At 48.0% G+C, this 20,826-nt stretch overlaps 1 protein-coding gene across 1 annotated transcript in view; it reads right to left on the reverse strand.

Moving 5' to 3' along the window:
- Positions 1-20,826, reverse strand: part of RAVER1 (ribonucleoprotein, PTB binding 1) — a 39,022-nt gene that overhangs the window by 8,858 nt on the left and 9,338 nt on the right. The window contains exons 2-11 of the mRNA XM_030197077.1: positions 10,818-10,884; positions 10,258-10,727; positions 9,275-9,466; positions 8,702-8,831; positions 6,526-6,629; positions 4,512-4,623; positions 3,596-3,825; positions 2,752-2,899; positions 2,282-2,427; positions 1,877-1,975 (exon numbers count right to left, since the gene is read on the reverse strand). Of these exons, the coding sequence (XP_030052937.1) occupies positions 1,877-1,975; positions 2,282-2,427; positions 2,752-2,899; positions 3,596-3,825; positions 4,512-4,623; positions 6,526-6,629; positions 8,702-8,831; positions 9,275-9,466; positions 10,258-10,727; positions 10,818-10,884 (1,698 nt within the window). The remainder of the gene's footprint in view (positions 1-1,876; positions 1,976-2,281; positions 2,428-2,751; positions 2,900-3,595; positions 3,826-4,511; positions 4,624-6,525; positions 6,630-8,701; positions 8,832-9,274; positions 9,467-10,257; positions 10,728-10,817; positions 10,885-20,826) is intronic.

Raw genomic sequence — 20,826 nt, forward strand, 5'->3', positions numbered from 1 at the left:
CTAGCCTGCCGCTGAATCCCCTTAACCAGGGGATCCACCTGTCTCGCCTCCCCCGAAGACGCCTCTGGCTGCTCAAATTTAAGAGTTGAAGAGACCTGCTCAATAAGTTCCGCAAGCTCCTCCCTGTGGAAAATCCGCACTACGGAGGGGTCCTCCCCAGGAACCACTACCTCCGGATCCTGAGAACCCTCAAATCCCTCAGGGTCCCCTACATCACTAAAAGCACCTTCAGAACCGATAGAAGAGAAACACTCCTCTTCGTCCCACTCAAACCGAGGCCTTTTTGGCACTGCCGAACTAGGCCCTCCCCCAAAGGAGCGGGTCCCGCTTTCCAGGCTTGATAGAGAGACCAAACAAATTCCGGCGGAAAACCAGCGCCGCCTGTACCCTCAGGCACTCCTTTCTGTATCGAAACGGCAGCCGCAGGCACAAAACCAGCTGATTCCGCAGGACGCGCGGAATCCAAAATGGCGGACGTTCCCGCCAAAACTACACTCGCTGGAGCCGGCCCTGCCGATGCTCCTGCCGGCCCGGACACCCCCGTACTCGCTGGTACTTCCGCACTCAAGACCGGGGGCGTCGCCACCGACAAGGTTTGTTTCAGATCGCCGCACCACCGGCACTGACCTCCAGGAGCCTCTACTCCGCGGCGCGACAGCGAAGGAGTTTGCCTGTCATGGCCCCGATCTCCCAACACGCTGTGCACAAAACGGCGCCAAAGACTTCTCTCACACACCGCTCCCCAGCACAGCCACTAGCACTGCTCTCACTCGCAACGAACAGAGTATGAATCTGCCGTCCGTTCCTATGAAGGAAACACTTCAGCTCTCTTAAAGAGACAGCACCCAAATTTCTTTTTGGCAGCTGAGGAGTGAGGGCTCTCAAGGCTACAATATAAGAAAAGCAGCCGAGGCACAAAGCTGCCAGCGTCTCCACAGAGAGCAGCACAGGGGGAGGGACCTGCACACAGGTGTAACACCCCAGGGGGGAAAAACTGGGCCCCACCGGACCCAGGGCCCCGAAGCACTTTTTTTTTTTTTTTTTTCAACCACGTACAGGGACTATAGAAAACACCTTAAATTTGTCAACCAGATAATAAATTTCCTGACCGTATAATCCAGCTACCTCACCGGACTATTGAAGACTACACAGGCTGTCCCTCTACCTCTGCTGAGACTGAGAAAATACTGGCTAGTGGATGTACTGCACAGGTTATATATACAGTATTCAAAAGCTCAGTGTTTCTCAGTCTCCCTCTGCTGGTAGGAGGACATAACCCATGCGTCTTGACCGGTCTGGAGGGTCGTGGAGGAAGGCAGTGTTTCTCCAAGTCCGGTCCTGGAGTAGCCCTTGCCAGTCAATGAATATGGATGAACTTGAGTTGAATACACTGCCCCCATTATATGCTAAACTCTTTCATGCATATTCACTGTGGATATCCCGAAAACCTGACTGGCAAGGGGGTACTTCAGGACTGGACTTGGGAAAACACGTTAACACAGGATAAGCATATATATTTGTGACTTGTGGATCAACCTCTTCCCTCCCTAGCCGTAAGAAAGCGCACACACCAAATTATTCAGTGCGGATCTCTGTTCGCTATGCAAGGCAGGGGATCACTAGGACAACCCCAGTACAATTCTCAAAGCACTGTTCACCCATTCGAGGCCCAGAGAGATGGGAAAGGGAGGGGGATTGCTCCCACCTGAAAACATTAAAAGAAGCATATAAACTCTTGCTCTCATGGGCCAAAGCAGTTACCTCAGACTCCAGCACAAGATTTTAGAAGAAAACAGCTCAGCAATTTATCATAAGCCGCTGCACTTCACAGCAATTCATTTCACTGCTTTTCTGTTCTAAAAAAACAAACCTCTACCTTGTGCCTAGTGTATCCAAAGCCCCCAATTGCAGAAGATGAACGTTCTCTGGACTGCGAGTACATGCGAGGACTCACTTCCATGCGAGGACTCAGATCCTGGGAAAAGAGCACAGAGATGCATTTCTATAAACAAATGTGATAGCGTCATGCCTCAACTGTAAATCTACATCTGGATATTCTCCTCCCTCACTAATAAGACAATGATGCCCTGCTGCTGAGGAGATACACAAAAAATACAGCCAGGCCCAACACCGCTATGTTCTCTAGTTCTGAAGCTCAAACCTAAGCATCCGCCTTGCAAATCAGCTTCTTCACCACTCCCCATTGGTCCCTCCCTTCCGCCACACAAACATGATACACAAGCAGTTGGCAGGCATCCCTGGTCTTCATCCTTCACCGTACCTGCTGGTAGTCAAAGGAGTAACTATCTGTGTGGTACCCTGGAGGAGTGAGGGAGGGATCTGTAAGTGAGGATGGTGGGAGCCGGGAGCTGCTGCTGCCTTGTTCTCCAAGTTTCTGTTTATAAAGCGTTGGCTTGCTGGGACCACCTGAAGAAAGCCATTTAAAAGAGCAGTCAGACCATCAAACTCGATACAGGGGTGGAGGAGAATAAAACAAAGCAAACAGATTAAAATGGCTTCATTTGCATTGACCATTGTTTCATAACATTTGAATAATGCTTCTTTATTAATTCCCACCACTGCACATCTCTCTGGGTAAAGCTTGTGTTGCTGCTTTATTTCTGAAATGCTGTTGCTCCTCTTCCTACACCTGAGGCCCCAGGGGCTCTTACTCTAAAGCTTGCAGAGTCTTCATTATGACACACAGCTCCTTAAGCAGGTGTCACAATAAAATCCACAGAATCCTCTTACCTCTTTCAACACAGTATCCATCTGATTTCTGCCACCCAGGGTCCACCCTGGAACTCGTCGCATTCACAGAGGAACGGAAGCCATGAACATTCAGGGGCGGACCATGAGGGATCTTGAAGTCCCGAGGTGGGTTCCCCAACAGAGATGCCTGCAACATACAGACAAAAGTGAAGGTGACGAGTCCCCCCCTCCCCCAAATCTGAAGCAGCACTGTGTGATCCCAGTCACTGAAAACAGCGCAAGGGGGTGGGGGAAGGGGAAAAACAACAGGAGGAAGGGCAGGTCTATAAAATAATGAGTGGAGTGGAAAGGGTAGACGTGAAGTGTCTGTTTATGTTTCCAAAAATATTAGGATTAGGGGGCATGTGATGAAGCTACAAAGTAGTAAATTTAAAACAAATCTGAGAAAAACGTTCTCAACGTGTAATTAAACTCTGGAATTTGTTGCCAGAGAATGTGGTAAAGAAGGTTAGCTTAGCAGAGTTTAAAAAGGTTTGGACAGCTTCCTAAAGGAAAAGTCCATAGACCATTATTTGACGGGGAAAATCTACTATTTCTGGGATAAGCAGCACAAATTGTATTGAACTTTTTTGGGATCTTGCCAGGTATTTGTGACCTGGATTGGCCACTGCTGGAAACAGGATGCTGGGCTTGATGGACCCTTGGCCTGTCCCAGTATGGCAATACTTATGTACTAACTGATGTCCAGACAAAGCATGCTACCTGAACCCCTCATTAAAAGCTCTGATGTCACAGTGATGCACTGTAACGATGCCTCATTCAGCAGTATATTGCCATCCCCCCTCCCCCACCTTTAATCAGGTTTGAGGCCAGAGCTGCTCACCACAGATAAGGCAGACCCACTTTCTTCTCTCTTCTGCAAACCGCTGATCAGAGACCCCAGGACGGATGAGGGCAAGCCTTGCAGCGCTGCCTGGGAGATGGGTGAAGAAAGGCCATGAGATGATGATGACCCCATCACAAGGCTCTCCCGCTCTCGGCTCAGCTGGCCCAGATAGGACTGCAAATGCCCTCCAGTGCTCCCCTGTGTGATGTCTGAGGGCAGACAGCTGACTGGGGGCAAATAAAACACAAATTTATTATAAATATATGTGCAGAAAGAGAATTTAGACCGAGTTTAATTTGAAGACGGAAAAGACAAACTGAAGTTTAAGGGACTGGGCTAACGGTCTATGAGCTTAACAACATCATCTGTCAGGACCCAGTCTGGTTTTCAGGAAATCCGCTGCACAAAAAAAAAATCTATGTGCACATTCATTGCAGATAATGCTGAAAACAGGACTAGCTGGGTGTGTCTATGCCTAAGCTTGGGAAAATCCAAAATAAGCCCGTCACCGTGCTGTGAAATTTGCAGATGCAAATTAAAATCCTATGACCAACCGACACCCTTCTTCGGCAAGCAAGAAAATATTCTCGTGGCTCACCACTGAATACAAGCCCTTTGGGATGGGGACTGGAAGGTCAAGCCGTATCAACTGTCAGTCCCACGGAAACTTTGAGTTTGTACTTCACCCTGTGGTTCCCTGCTCTGAGAGGATGCTACTTGCTCCAAGAGATTCTGTTTTTACTGAACAAAGCCAGAACATGAAGCCACTATGTTTGCCTTTGTTAACTAGATGATTACAATCTGAATGTAGGGGAAACAAGGTGCAAGTGGGCTTGCTGCAAGACTGGATGTTTAACGACCAAATTACACACATTTGACAATTGCTAAGGTGCAATAAGGAAGCAGCTTTTACCAGGAGGTGGCTCTAGCATCATCTTTTTCCTGGACGGTGGACCGGGCAGGTTAGGCAGTCCCAGTGCACTCTGCTGCAGGGACCCCAGAGCAGTCTCTCCCATAATCCCTGGCTTTTGACAAAAAAAAAAAAAAAAACATAAGATATTAGAGGCTTGGAAGCTCAGCACAGATAAGGTGTAACCTAGAGATGAATACAGCAGAAAGGAGTATACAAGCAAAGGGCACCTCTGACACTAGATTTAAATAAAAGGGGGGGGGGGGCGATACAGCAGTTCCCGTCAGCACTTGGTGAGGAAGGGGTGGGGGGCCCGCCACAGTTCAGTTCTGGTTTGACTCCCTTGGGATATGGCCCATCTGCTATGATTTGTAAGTACTGGGGGAAAACACTCTCCTATTAACCAGTCCTAGATGAGTGGGTGATTTATTTTCAAGAATGTGTCTATGGGCTAGGGAGCATGGAAGGGAAGGAGATGGTCTCAGGAGAAGAACCTTTTACAGAAATGCAGTTCAGATTATTCATAAGCAGAAGCCAAAATGATGGGAAAAACAAACCTGGTGTCAGGGGTTCATGCAGTCTGAGGGGATGGGAGAGGAGCCACAAACAGGCCTTTTTCCTTTCATCTTTTCTTTTCTGTGAAGGCTGTTTCAGCTTCTGAGGCCTCAACTGGGACACAGATGAAGGAAAAGCCCCTAAACTCAGCCCCACTACTCCTGTGTGCCATCAGCAAAATCACACACACTAGAACTCTCAGCCTATGATGCAATGATTCAAAAACTTGACAGCTCTAAGGTCAGGGATCAGATCTTACTTTGGGCAAATCATTTCATCTACCTAGACTGCATACAACCCTACTAAAACTGGACACGATGAAAACCGTCAGACCACACACCTGCACTGCCAGATTTTGTACCCCCATCAGGGCACTGAACAAGAGAGACCCGTACGGGCATAGATTTTACAGGAAATCTGCCCACCACATTAAGACTCACAGAAAGAATGATCTGGTTTTCCATGTTCTGTAGGAGCTATGCCCAGAAAATAGACAGACAAAACGATCTGCAAGATCCAGAACAGGAAACCCCGCCCCCCCACACACAAAAAAAGAGCAGTCTAGATAAAATGTAAAAAAAAACAATGAGCAAAACAATTTTACCAAAATGAGCCTTTAAAAACCATCACATAATTCCACCTTTTATCATGGGAGCAGTTAACACCTGTAAGAAACTAAACATCTCACCATCCTGAGAAATTAACTGCCACAACACGATAGACCTCGACTATTTAAAAGCCACAAAAGTACAGGACAACTGCAAGGGACAAGAGTTCAAAATTGTATCTCATCACCTTAATCTAACCAAGAATGAAGTCCTCTAATTTTCATTTCTACAAGAGGATTTTCTCATCTCTTCCTCCTCCTTGCATACAGCAAATCAAGAACTGTGGCCCTCATCTCAAATGGCATGACTGCAGGAACGAAGGGCTACTGCATGATAAACTGAAATGCATCTGTACCAAGGCTGGAACAGGCTCATTTCAGCTCAACGCCACAAAGAAAGTGTTCTAGAAAGCGTACAGAGGTAGATCTCGTGGAATACTTCCATCCTCACATTTGGGTCTTTTCTATCTAACTGCGAGGGCTGAATTTCAGGATGTGGCCTTGACGTGTCAGGCAAGAATTCAAAACCCAGCAATGCTATTTGCAGCTGGATTTCCACTAGAGCCACAGAAGTACACAAGTTTGGATCCTGCAATTTTTGTCTCTGAGAATGAACTTGAATGCATGGGTCGGGTCTTTCCTATTTAGAAAAGATGTTCTTTTCAATTTTGTGTTATTGTATTTTAATCGTTAACATAAAACAAACGTTTGCCTGGAGTTCTCGCAGGATTAGCTGGGTCAGATGGAAAGGAATGATGAGACATTAATTTTGCAAGAAACATTTAGTCTACTTCCAAATGAACACAGAAAAACAGCCATAAGCAACACATTTAAAAACAGTGTAAGGTCACATACCTGCTGTGTTTGATTCTGGCCCTGCAAGGCCAGCTGGAGCAAAGCTGTGGAGAGCACTGGATTAGTCAGAAGTGGCAGCATGGGAGCTGCTCCAAGGATCCCCGCTGAAGGAAAAGGGGGGGGGGGGGGGGGGGGGGGGGGAGAACCAAAATCATACAAGTATCAGCAAAGGACAATGTCTACGCATTTCACGGAGCTCAGTTAAAATTATTTCTTCTGATGAGGCTCCAGCTCAGAGATTCAGCAGTTTAACTTGGTAAAAGGGCAGGTGTCCCCAAACTACAGCCTGCAGAAGCAATTATCACAGCCCACGTGGATCCTGGCTCATTTAAATGTTACCATCATCACCACCCTGCTACATGTAGCACCTATCCCATTACCCCTTCCCCCCCATAACTACAGCAGAACTTTAAGAAAATACTACCTGCCTGAAGACTTCCATCTGGTGTACAGACGGCAGAAAATATGCTGGACTACGATGAGAAAGGAAGGTAAAGAGGAGAACTGGTTGAGGGAAAGGAAAGAATAGATGCTGGACCACAGGCACTGGACTGCTTACCTCTTATGCCGGGGGCCTTCGAAAATAGGACTTGGGGGAAGCCACTGCTTGCCCCGGGATAGGTAGCATGGAATATTGCTAATTGGGTTTCTGCCAGGTACTTGTAACCTGGATTGGCCACCATTGGAAGCAGGATACTGGGCTAGATGGACCATTGCTCTGACCCAGTATGGCTTTTCTTATGGCTTGTACTGTTGGTGCGGTATCTAATATAATAATTTGCTCCTTCAACGTTCGAATGTGTCTCACTGGGATCGTAACCATCTCCAGACATCACTGGCCCGCACTAGAAACCTGCTTGCCTGATATCAGGAGATGTTACTACAGAGAAGTTGCTGTCGAGGAGCTGCTTCAGATGTTTAACGCTAGTGACAGGGTACCCCCTCCCTCCCGCCCAGTTCCACAGTCGTCGTCCCTCCCTTTCAGTTCCAGGCCCCCTCCCTCCGATTTTTAAAACTCATCTTCACTCACCAAGTCGGCGTTACAGCAGCCGGCAGCAGAGGTACAACACACGCAGGCTCAGCCCGTCTCTCTGTCTTAGCTCTGGTCCCGCCCTCATTTCCTGTTTCCGCAAGGGCAGGACCAGAGCTAAGACGGAGAGACGGGCTGAGCCTGTGTGTGTTGTACCGCTGCTGCCGTAACGCCGATGTGGTGAGTGAAGATGAGTTTTAAAAATCGGAGGAAGGGGTCTGAAACTGGAAGGGAGGGAGGGAGGGAGGGAGGAAAGGAGGGACGACGACCCTGGAACTGGGAGGGAGGGTCGGAGGGAGGGGAGGACCCTGGAACTTGGATGGGGGGGAGGGAAAGGAGAGAGAGAGGGGAGGGAGGGAGGGCCACGAACTCAAAGAGAGGGAGGAAGGCCTGGAAATGGGAGGGAGGAGGGCCTGGAACTCGGAAGGGGGAGGTGTGATGCACATGTAGGGGGGGAGGCCAAGGGACAGAGGAGACTTGCTGCACCACGATGGATGGAGGGGGCAGGGGAGAGATCCTGCATATGGATGAATGCAGGGGAGAGAGCATAATTGGTGCACACACTACACTCTCTCACTCACACAAAGACACACACATACTCACTCTCTCTCACACACATACTCACTCCTAACAGTTCCCTTAAAAACGTAATTGCCATTAGAGGACAACCTTGCTAGCGCCCGTTTAATTTCTTTCAGAAATGGGCCTTTTTTACTAGTATTAAATAAATGTAAACTTGAAATGACCAACTGGACCAGGAACAAATCACTCAGAATCATAGGCTGAAAAGTGTGCTCATCCATCTGCTAGAGACAGAAAATACCGAGGAGCTGGATTGGATGCCAAGAGGGATATGTCTCAGCTCAGTTTTCAGTTCTCTATCTCCACCTGTTGGCTGATGAATACAACTATTCCACAGGTTCTGGAATAATGGAACATGTTACATGGGTTGCGGACCAAGAGGCACTTCCCTCCCTCTGCTCAGCAAACATAACGGCCCTTTCAGTTATCTGAAAGATTCAATGTAATCCTCAGTCCAAAAAGTTTGAAAATCCCTGGCACAGACCAAATCAGCTGGCACAGACCAAATCAGCAATATGATGTTCCTAATATTCGCTATCTGATTAGATTTATAGGTGTTCTCACCTTGTTTCCCTCCTACTGCCCCATGGAGTAGTGGGTTCAGCAGAAGCTGCAAGGAAGCAGAGGTCCCAAGCGTGTTCAGGAACTGAAGGACATTGGGCTCTGGGAGAAGACCTTTCCCCCGATTGAGTGCCTTAACAAAAAATCCAGAGAAATGAGCACCGTTTAAACAGCAGCTCAGCTACGACTTACCACATAAATATTCACAAAAGACAAGAGACCCCCACCAGCACAAATTTCTCTCCTAATAAGCAATCAAGGTCTATGGATAATAACTATTCCTGAAGTTGTTCCGTTAATGTTTGAAAAAGCCCTCTTGTGGAAGGCTGGACTCAGGCCCCTGCTGATCTGATCTTCAGGGTTTGCTCTGTAATTGCTGGACTCTACCTCACAAAAGCGGACTACCTTGCAGAAGATGAAGGGAAAGAAGCTGCTTACCTGCAACAGAGGTTCTCTGTAGACACCTCAGAATGTGCCTGCATTTCCCTGTTAAGTCTACAAAGTAATCTGCATACAACACTGTGCAGTCTCTCTTCAAATACTGCGTCTGGTGTTAAAATAAAACCACAGACTTACCGTTGCCTCTGCTGCTATCAGGGCTGCCAGCATGCTCCGCCCTGGGGGGCCAGGGGCACAGAAGGAGACCCGGATATGATTTCCGCCCACACGAAGCCCGTCTGTCTCCTCCTGAACCATTTCTGCTATCTCTGCCGACTCATATTCCACGACAGCGAATCCTTTAAACTGCCCATCCTGGCCATATGCCAGCTATGCAAATGGGGGTAGAAAAATGAGACGTCAGCACAATACACTGAATATAGAGAAAAATGAGTTGGCATGCTAGAAAAAGGGGGGAAGAACATAAGGCAGCATTTACCAATGAAAAGAGGCGTAATATAACATTGAGAAGGCCCAGAGGAAATACTCATTCACTGTAATAGCAACACAGGCATGCCAGGGACAAAGGTAAAGGCAGGGGAAGGGGCAACTGCAGACAAGGAAAACTAGGCTAACCAGAGGCACTTTTCCGCTGAGCCTTTGTGATTATTCAGCCATTTGAGGAGAAAGAGGTTGTTTCCTGAAACAAAGGACTACTGCCCCTCACACATGATCACCTGGCAGGCCCAGCTGATAAAACCATCCCACAAAAGACCGTGAAGTGCAATGTTACCCAGGCAGAACATGGGTCATAAGCAGCTCTCCCCCCCCGCACTGTGCTATCCCAGATTTTACCATGAGTTCACCCACCCCACCCCATCAGCAGCTGCGAACTTTAACAGTTCATGCCTATGCTGCAAAAGCTCACAACTTCCTCCAAGTATTCTCAGACTGTTTCCCAGTAGGCTTCTACCGAGCAACCCAGCCATCAAAAATCCTTTTTAAATGAAAAGGACCACTGCGTGACAAGATGCTACTACCTTGAAATGTGATGAAGTTTTCACCTGGGAGGCTCCATAAGAAACACTCCTGGTGCACAACATTTAGTATCCCGATCAGGACACAATGACTCCAGTGGCTCTGCTCTGCCCTGCAGTTACAGAAAACCAGCTGGCACATACCTGGCAGAAGACGGGTGGACAGATGGTCGAGAAAATCTGCCTGAGCTCCTCCAAGTCATGGTAGGCGTGGGGCAGTTTCTCCACGCAAAGGCACCTGGAGTGGATGAGGTCGTAGGTCAGCTGGTTCACATCTGTCCAATGGACATATAGCGTCCGTGTGCCCAGCTGTTTGCCCAGCAGGTCTGACTTAGCCCGGGAGGCAGAGTCCTTTTTCATGTATTCCACAAAGCCATAACCCTTGGGGTGGCCGCTCTGCTCGTTGTACACCAGAAAGCAGCGCTCCAGGTTGCCAAAGGGCCGGACCAGCTCTTCCAGTTGCTGCTGTGTATAGGTCTGGGGCAAGTTGGCAATGCAGAGGAGGGCATCCGTGGGCTGCAACTGCACTGTGATCTCTCTGTCTCGCATGAAGCTCTGGTGGAACTCCTTGATGGCAGCCTCTGCTTGCTCCCCATTCAGCAAGGTCACAAACGCTGCACAGAAAACATGGGAAGAATTGGTTACTTAACAGAAGAAGGGGCATCTCCAAAAGATATCATTATAATAATCAGTAGAGCACTCACCTGTCCCTTTATACTTGTCCACAAAACAATATTTGAGTTCATAGTCACGCAGCATATCATGAACATCCTGAGTCAAAACATAACGAAAAAGAGAAAGTCAGGCCAGTAAAGAAGGAACCCAGGAGAACCGACTTGAAAAGAAAAAGAAAAGGAAGCTGTGTATGGACAGACCTGGGCACCAACCCTTCAACTGCTAGGATAGAGGCATTTATGTACTTAAAATTGTGAACTATGCCAGGTCTCCAAAACACAGGCAGCAAACTTTAAAGCTAAATCCCCCAGAGCTATGCTACTGAGAATCTTGCACAGCATGCAATCCAGTAGTTCATGCACTATGTGATTCCAGACAGACCATTAAGGCTGCCTCTGCACCAATCTACTGTGGGTTTTAAAACCTTTCTTATAGGGGGCTCTTGTTATGAGACTTACAATTCATATTTAATAGTTATATATTCTCATCTCCCCAAATGCTTATGCTTCTTGCGCAAAGAATGGAGAAATTAGGGCTTACCTGATACATTTTCTTTCCTTTAAGTCCTACCAGACCAGTCCAGAACCTGTGGGTTTGTGCCCATCGACCAGTAGATGGAGAAAGAGAACAAAGGATTGTGCAACCTGCTCTATTTAGGAACTCTGCAGCCATATATCTTCAATATTTCGAATGACAAAAACAATGGAGACTACTAATACAAGAACTGCAACTTTTGAAAAATTCAACAGAATTGAAAAATAAACACATTGTAAACCTGGAAAAGGATGTCGATAAAGCAAGAGAAAAAACTGTAAACCTTCTTATCATGTAGAATTCAACAGTACAGTCATCGGGTGTGATCCTGGAGTGGTCTGGTAGGACTAAAGAAAGAAATTAGGACTTATCTGAATAGTTTTTTCCTTCCCTATAGTCCATAACAGACCAGTCCAGAACCTGTGGGTGGTAGCAAAGCAGTCAAGATGGGTGGGAAGAAGAAAATTCCCTGCCATAAGGACTTCCATGCCAAAAGCAGCTTCCATTCTTGCCTCCATGTATAATCTGTAATGCTTCGCAAAAATATGAGACACAACCAGTGGCTGGCTGCCTTACAAATTTCAGCTGCATTCAGCCCAGAATGCCGACATCCCTGGGGTTCTTAATCCAGTCCTTAGGAAACACCCAGCCAGACAGGCTTTTCAAGATATCCACAATGAATATGTGCAAGGTAAATTTGCATATATTACCTGTTATATGCAAATCGGGTTTTCATATTACCTCCATTATATGCAAATCGGGTTTTCAGAATACCTACAATGAAAACATATGAGAAATTTGCATAAAAAAGGTTGAAAATGTATACAAATGTATCTCATGCGTATTCATTGTGGATATTCTGAAAACCTGACTGGATTGAGCACCCCCCCTCGCTAGTAGAATGAGCTTGTATCCCCCTACAAGGAGCTGCTCTCCCTTCAAAATGTAAGCGGAAGATATCTTTTTAATCCATCTAGAAATGGAGGCTTTAGAGGCTGCCTCTCCCTTTTTTAGATCCTCCAAACAAAAATAACCTGACTTGAGAAACTCTTTAGCAACCTCCAAATATCTGAGAAGGACCAACAAATAGAACAATTTGAATTCATCCTCATGATCTTCCTTATAGAAGAAATGAAGACATCCTGATTTACATAAAATAAAAATACTACTTTAGTGAGAAAAGAGGGAACAGTTATAACGATCACTCCTGTTCAGTTATTCTGAGAAAAGGATCCCTATGAGACAAAAGCCTGAAACTCAAATCCTCTGTGCCAAAGAAATAACCAAGAGAAGGACTGTTCTCAGAATGAGATCTTTTATGGGCACTCTCAGTGGCTCAAATGGTAGAAGCTCAAATGCCTCGAGCATCGGATTCAAATTCCATTCTGGAAACAATGATATGGAGGATGAATACAGAACACTCCCTTGAGAAACAGATGACATCCGGATGAACCGCTAAGGAAAACTGACCTCTGAAACAGGCCTACTTCAACCCTAGGAACCCAAGGCCAAACCTTTTGTAGACCAGCCCCCAAAAGCGCCTAAATGTGACCTATAGAGGCTTGAAAAGGCGATATTGCTCTTTCAGCACAACAAGATTCAAATAAGCGTCATACTCTTGTGTACATTTTGGACTTAGAATGTTTTCTAGCTTATAGAAAGGTGACAACCAACTTCAGAATAGCCCTTGCACCTAAGTCTTGACCACTCAACAGCCAGGCCCTTAGACAAAATGAAGCTGAGTCTCCATCACAAATCAGACCTTGAAGGCAGCCTCTCTCAGATCTACCGAATTCCTACTCAGAAAATCCACTTAGATATTGTGCCCGCCCACAATGTGGGTTGTCATGAGCACTAGCAAATTTTTCTGCACCCACTAAAACAGGGTTGCCTTCTTTGACACCACCACGCTCTTGGTGCCTCCTTGCTTGTTAATGTAAGTTACTGCTGTGGCACCGTTGGGAAAAACTCAACCTTTTTGTTCTTTAACACAGAGTGCCAGGTCAATCACTCCAAGTTCCAGACAATTTATGGACCAAGATTTCTCCTGATCCAACCATGTTGTGCTGTCTATTCCTGACAACATGCTCCCCAACAATACAAGCAGACATCTGTCACTACTATCCGTTAGTAAGTAGGCACGCTTACCCCCCCCCCCCCCCCCAAATACATATTCTGAGACTTAACCTACATCTTACTGGCTTTGGCTCATGCTGTGCCTAGGAGGTGACAGTCAAAACCCTGGGAGTCTGTAGACCAACGACCAAGATAAGATGCTTATAAGATTTTTGTGTACACTTGCACCCAAGGAATTACCTATGGCAGCCACATCAACTCCAAGCATGGGGAGCTTTTTGGGAAAGGAGCAACTTGAAGCTTCTCTATTCTCTGTGCAGAAAAAAGGCAAAAATTCCCAACTGGGTGTTCAGCAAATTGGTTTTCACTCAAGTGATGGATAAGAATTTGGCCACCAGATATTCCAAGTTAATGAGCTATCCAAGAGACTGTAAAAGATGAATAACTCTGGGAGGTCATTTGCTTGCTTTCTGAATAAGAACTCGCTTTTATCAGCCAATCGTCCAAACAGGGATGGACTGATTCCCTCCCTCTGAAGACCACTATCACCACCATCACTTTGGAAAAGGTCCTTGGATTTGTGGCTAGACCAAAAGGGTAACACCTTGAACTGAAAATGCTGACCTAGAATCACAAACATGCAGTGGCCAAAACTGAAATATGCAGATACAGCCTTGGCTCTCAGAGGTGTGAGGAGCTCCCCCAGGTCACACCACCACAATAACAGTTCTTAGCATTTCCATTCTGAAATGAGGCACATACAGAGCTAGATTTACTGATTTTAGATCCAAAATAAGATGATATGCCATCTATTTTGTGGTTCTCAAAAAGGAATGGACGTATCTTCCTGTATCCCACTCATTTTTTGGAACAGTGACCACTGCTCCAAGGTACAGGAAGTCTTGCAGGGTAGACTGCACTGTTTTTTATGGCTGCTCAACACAGTAATATCAGGAAGGAGTCCACCAGCCGGCAAATTCCAATTTATAGCCATAGTTGATCACATCCAGATCCTGTGATTTGGCCCATTTTAAGAAAGAGACGCCATCTTATCTGCATCAGGAAATGGATTCAAAACCTATCATTAAAAGTGAGTGAGTGACCCAGATGGCTGAGCTCCCTAGTCTGCTGCTTTCCTAACTCCACAAAAGGAAAATGCCCAGGACTGGTAATGAGGACACCAAAAGGTCGCTGAACTACCTAGTCTGTATCTAAAACCTTGCTTTAAAAAGCTGTCTCAAGATGAAAACCCTGGCTTATCCTTGGATAAGCTCTGAGGACTAGGCTCTCCTCCCAAGTCTATCTTCTCCAGCTTCTCTCCAAACAAAGGCTACCATTTAGAGGGAAGGCAAACTTTTGCGGCCGTATCCACTGATCAGTTTCTGAGCCATAACAGGTGGCAAGCTTGGCCACTAACTTCACCATCCCTCTAGCATAAGTTCTGACTGGAACATAGCTACATCTTTTAGAGTACACTGCCTCAAAAGTTCAAAGGGAGATTGAACCAAAACAAACAAGAATAAATTCAGATACCATGGCAGTACAATGGAATGTCACAGTGGCTGAATAAGCTTAGCTCCTCTTAGAAACCTCACCACATTCAGATGCCAGACCAATGGCTTGCCGTGAACCAGGCCCCAATACTAGAGCTGACATCTGCACTTTAAGGGACGCCAACACCACGCCTCAATTCAAACCACCCTGCGAGAATTCTAGGACCTCCACAAGAGATGAATTTAAAGGTATCGCAACTCCTGTCCTGGCAATAATCCTCAAAGATGTGCCACACTAACGTAAGTCAACAAAGCAGACCGCTTGCACAACTGCAAGATGGTGCCAATCACTCTCACTATCCTCTTTTCTGCAGTCAAGCCTTTGAAAGCAGGCTGTAAGACAAAACAGATGGATCAGGCATCTGTATCAGCCCCTGGATAAGCATGGCTACTGTCCCTGGAAATCTTAGGGACTCCTGTCGCCAGCCGAACCAAGGCCTCCAGGACCACTTGCCCATTTTGACCCTCAATCCTCTGGACCAATGAGGAAAATGTAGAGTAGGTCGTTCCAAGGACACAGTTGTACCAGAGCATCCATGCCTTCTGACCACCTCCCACAATTGAAAAATCTGGGAACCTTCGCATTGGCAGATGACACCATTAAATTCATCACAGACAAACCCCAGGTCTGCATAATGCAGATCAAATCTTGATGCCCCAGACTCCTGGGTCTTGGGTGTTCATGCTCTAACAGTCTATGCCTGCCACTTGTGTCGCCAACAGATCCAACAGGTGCTGCTCTGCCCACACCATCAGACCTGCTGCCTTCTACCACTTCCTGATGACTCTTTGTTCCCCCTTGAAGATTCATGTAAGCCACCTCCATTACATTGCTGGGCAGGACTTCCAGTCCTTGGCGGAAAGAAAAGCAGTGCAGGCCCTAACACTAAATATATCACCCTAGTCTCCAGTTTGTTGAAGGACCAATGTGCCTCCTGTGTCCATAGGCTCTATGTCATCTATCCGAGACAAATAGGTGCCCCATCTAAGGAGACTGTTGCTCTCATCCATTCCATAGGCTCCAGGCTCATGCTTTTGTCCAAGTTGGAGCTGTACAGCCATCACTGCAGGGCTCATCTCACCTACCCCAGAGCAGCTACTTCATATCCAAACTCCTGCAACTGGAAGATCAATGATAAAGAAGAGCTCCTAGGAGGAAGTGGTCATATGTGAGCCCCTAGCCCACTGAACCACCTCCAGTAGTCACTGCTATACAACCCGGGTACCTGCCAGGATGCAAAGCCCTCTCAGACAGAAGACTGAAAAAACAATCCTGCAACTTGTTTATCCATACCACCAGCAGAAAGACTTATCCTTGCTGCGTGTTCTATACATGCGACATCTGTAGACTGTTCTTGGCCAGGTTGACCACCCAGCCCAGATGCTCCACAAACTGAACCGCTTGTGCAGTAACCCACTCACTTTTCTGGAATGTCTTTGCCTGGTAAAAGGGTACAACTGCTTTAGCCTTTTAGTTTTCTGTTGCCAGTATGAAATTGGGTAGGAAACCTTAAAGCCTAAGACAGGGAGCAAGAAGCCACAGGTCAGTGCAGCCCTCCATGAAATCCGGACTCCTAGGAGGGCAAAAATGCAAAAGGAAGGACACGGCTACTCGGGTATGACATCCCCGGAGCACTAGAAGCCCCCAGGAATCTCTGTCCCACTGGCTCGAAGGTACCACTTAAACCGGGAGAGGGTTCACACCACAAACTAAGCAAAAGCTATTTTTTTTAAACCTGTAAACCCCAAAACAGAACACCCAGGGCAACCCCAAATCTCCCCTCCACTCCCCTATGGTCTGCAGACATGGTAAGGTGAAATTAGATCTTACCTGCTAATTTTCTTTCCTCTAGACCCTCCAGACCGGTCAAGACGCGTGGTCAAGACACGTGGTTATGTCCTCCTACCAGCAGAGGGAGACTGAGAAACACTGAGCTTTTGAATACTGTATATATAACCTGTGCAGTACATCCACTAGCCAGTATAACACTAACAAAGCAGAGAAACCATAACACTAACTATACTGAGCAACCCCGTACATGGTCACTGCCAACTGGACACTTTCTTTAATTCTCTTACTGTGTCCCTTTTTTCGTGTGCGCTTCCACAGGTGGACTACCAAACACTGTCACACATGTCCAGACTCAAACCAACAAAAACTGGTAAACCAGAGTCTGAATCCATAGACACAACAATCAACAGCTGCCAAGAAATAACAACAGACCAAACATACCTCCTGGCCTAAAATACAGACAGACCGGTCTGGAGGGTCTAGAGGAAAGAAAATTAGCAGGTAAGATCTAATTTCACCTTCCTCCACGACCCTCCAGACCGGTCAAGACGCTTGGGACGTACCAAAGCAGTAAATATCCTACGGGCGGGATCCACGAAGGCCAGAGGTCAACACTGCAGCCCCAAAGACTGCCTCTTCCTTGGCATGCACATCAATCCTATAATGCTTAACAAAGGAATGCAAAGAAGACCAAACCGCCGCTCGACAAATATCTAACGGAGGAATCATACTACACTCCGCCCAAGAGGCCACCATTCCCCTGGTAGAATGGGCCAAAAACTCCTTAGGAGCCAAGCGACCTTTTAGCAAATAAGCCGAAACAATCGCCTCCTTTAACTACCTTGCTATCGTTGCCTTGGAAGCTGCCGCGCCCTTTTTTGCACCACCATGCAGAACGAACAAACGATCAGAAACTCTATACTCCCGAGTTCTGGAAATATAACAGTGCAAGACTCTCCGCACATCTAGCTTTGATAGACGACGCTGCTCCGTATCCCCCGCAAAATTACCCAAAACTGGCAAGGAGATGACTTGATTAACATGAAACTCTGAGACCACCTTGGGCAAAAAGGACGGCACTGGCCGCAAGGAAACCTTTTCCTTGGAAAAAAATCAAAAAGGGTTCTCTACAAGACAAAGCATGAAGCTCCGACACCCTCCGAGATGAAGTAATGGCCACCAAGAAAACCGTCTTTAAGGAAAGATTCTTGTCCGAAATCGCAACCAAGGGCTCAAACGGCGGCCTAACCAAAGCATCCAGAACGAGATTCAAATCCCACGGAGGCACCATCCGCCGCCGGGGCGGTCGCAGCAACTTAACACCCTTCAAAAACGAACAACATCAGGACTAGAAGCTAAAGACTTCCCCTGAACCTTCCCCCGAAACAGGACAAAGCTGCCACTTGTACTTTTAAAGAGGACAAGGCCAGACCCCTGTCCATACCATCCTGTAAGAACTCCAATACATCCGTCACAGACGCACGAAAAGGAAGAACCTGTCTACCTGCGCACCAATGCTCAAAAACTCTCCAGACCCGGACGTAAGCCAACGAAGTAGATTGCCTACGAGAGCTCAACATTGTGGCGATAACTCTGGACGAAAAACCCTTCTTCTTTAACCTGTGCCTCTCAAGAGCCAGGCCGTAAGCGAGAACCGATCCGGATCTGGCATAACTATTGGTCCCTGACACACCACCACTGAATCTGACAATGGAAGAGGGTCTGCTACCGCCAGCCGTACCAGATCTCTGAACCACAGCCGACGCGGCCAATTCGAGGCTATCAAAATCACCCATCCGGGGTGCCGAGCTATGCGTTGAACTACGCGTCCGACTAACGGCCATGGAGGAAAAACATACAGCAACTCCTGAGGCCAGGGCACCAGAAGAGCGTCGATCCCTTCCGCTCGAGGGTCCCTCCAACGACTGAAAAACCTCGGCACTTGAGCATTGTGGGCCATTGCCATCAGTTCCACCTCGGGAAGACCCCAGACCGACACAATGCGCTCGAACACCGACCGATGCAGAGACCACTCTCCGGGGTCTAGAGTATGCCTGCTCAGGTAATCTGCGTCCACATTGTCCACTCCGGCCACATGTGCCGCAGAGAGCGCTAGCAGGTGACTCTCCGCCCATTGGCACAACAGCGCCGCCTCCTCCGCGACCGCCTGACTCTTCGTGCCCCCCTGACGGTTGACATAGGCCACGGCGGTGGCGTTGTCGCAGAACACCCTGACTGCTTTCCGGAACAGGAGACTCTGAAAAGCCTGAAGCGCGAACCGAATGGCCCGAGTTTCCAAACGATTGATGAACCACTGAGCCTCTGAGTCCACCGACCTTGAGCCACTTGCCCAAGACAATGAGCTCCCCAGCCTTGTAGACTGGCGTCTGTGACGAGGACCACCCACTGCGGGGCCTCCAACGGCATTCCCTTTTCCAGATTGTCTGTGTCTAACCACCACCGGAGACTGAGGCGTGGGATTACCGCCAGCTGAAGACGAATGTCAAACTCTAGACTCAGTGGTGACCAACGACTGAGAAGAGCTGACTGCAACTGCCGCATGTGCGCCCGGGCCCACGGAACTACCTCTATGGTGGCCGCCATCAACCCCAGGACTTGCAGATACTACCGGGCCGTCGGTGCTGAGTCCGCCAGAAACCGACGAATCTGACCCTGCAACTTGCGAATCCGGGGACCCGGCAAGAATACTCGACCCTTCTTGGTATCGAAAAGCACCCCCAGATATTCCAGAGACTGCGACGGCACCAGATGACTCTTGCCGAAGTTCACTACCCAGCCCAGAAACTGAAGAAACTGAACCACTCGAGCAGTAGCCATCTTGCTCTCCGACCTGGACTTGGCCCGAATCAGCCAATCGTCCAGGTACGGGTGCACCAGAACACCCTGCCTCTGCAAAGCCGCCGCCACTACCACCATAACTTTGGAAAAAGTTCGGGGAGCCGTTGCTAGTCCGAAAGGTAGAGCACAGAACTGAAAGTGCTTCCCTAATACCGAAAAGCGAAGAAATCGCTGATGAGCAGCATGAATAGGAATGTGGAGATAAGTTTCCGTCAAATCCAAAGACGTTAGAAATTCTCCGTCCTGAACCGCGACAATGACCGACCGCAACGTTTCCATGCGAAACGAGGGAACCTTGAGAGCTGCATTGACCCTCTTTAGATCTAAGATAGGCAGAAAGGCATCCTCCTTCTTTGGGACCACAAAATAGATCGAATAGCAGCCCGAGCCGCGCTGAGCGAGGGGAAACGGTACCACCGCCCCCAGCCTGATCAGACGAGCCAAAGTGTCCCGCACTGCTGCCCGCTTGAGCATCGAATGACAAGGGGACTCCAAGAACCTTTCGGGAGGCGAACTGTCGAACTCCAGGGCATAGCCGTCTCGCACCACCTCGAGAACCCACTGATCTGAAGTGATTTGGGCCCAGCTCTGGTAAAAAAGACTCAGACGAGCCCCTACCCGAACCAAAGCCTGGGCCCACACACCTTCATTGTGCATTACGCCCCAAGACCTGACCTCCCGTGGAAAAGTCACGCCCTCCGCGACGACTCCCACGAAAGGACTGGGTGCGCTGGAAGAACCGACCTCTAGGAGCCCCACTAGACCTCCCTGGCCTATACCGACGAGCCTCCTTAAACCGACCTCGGGAGGAAGTACCCCTGGAAGCCGCCTTGGAACGAAAATCCGGAAGCCGAGGGGCCTTGGCATCACTGAGACCTTTCACCAACTTATCCAATTCCTCATCAAAAAGCATAGACCCCTTGAAGGGAAGAGAACACAGCTTAGCCTTAGAGGCCGCGTCCGCGACCCAACCGCGTAACCAAAGGGCCCTATGCGCCCCCACTACCAAAGCCATATTCTTTGCCGAAGTCCGCAATAAATCATAAAGAGCGTCCGACAAAAAGGACGATCCCATCTCCAGCTTGGCTAACTCCTGGACCCCCGAGGAGCCAACATCCACCGAATCATCCAGAAGCTTCTCAGCCCAGCGAAAACAAGCCCGAGCTACCAGGCCCCCACACACCGATGCCTGCAAGGCGAGAGCAGACAGATCAAAACTACGCT

The sequence above is a fragment of the Microcaecilia unicolor genome, chromosome 3 (genome assembly GCF_901765095.1).
Source record: "Microcaecilia unicolor chromosome 3, aMicUni1.1, whole genome shotgun sequence".
Taxonomy (NCBI): Eukaryota; Metazoa; Chordata; class Amphibia; order Gymnophiona; family Siphonopidae; genus Microcaecilia; species Microcaecilia unicolor.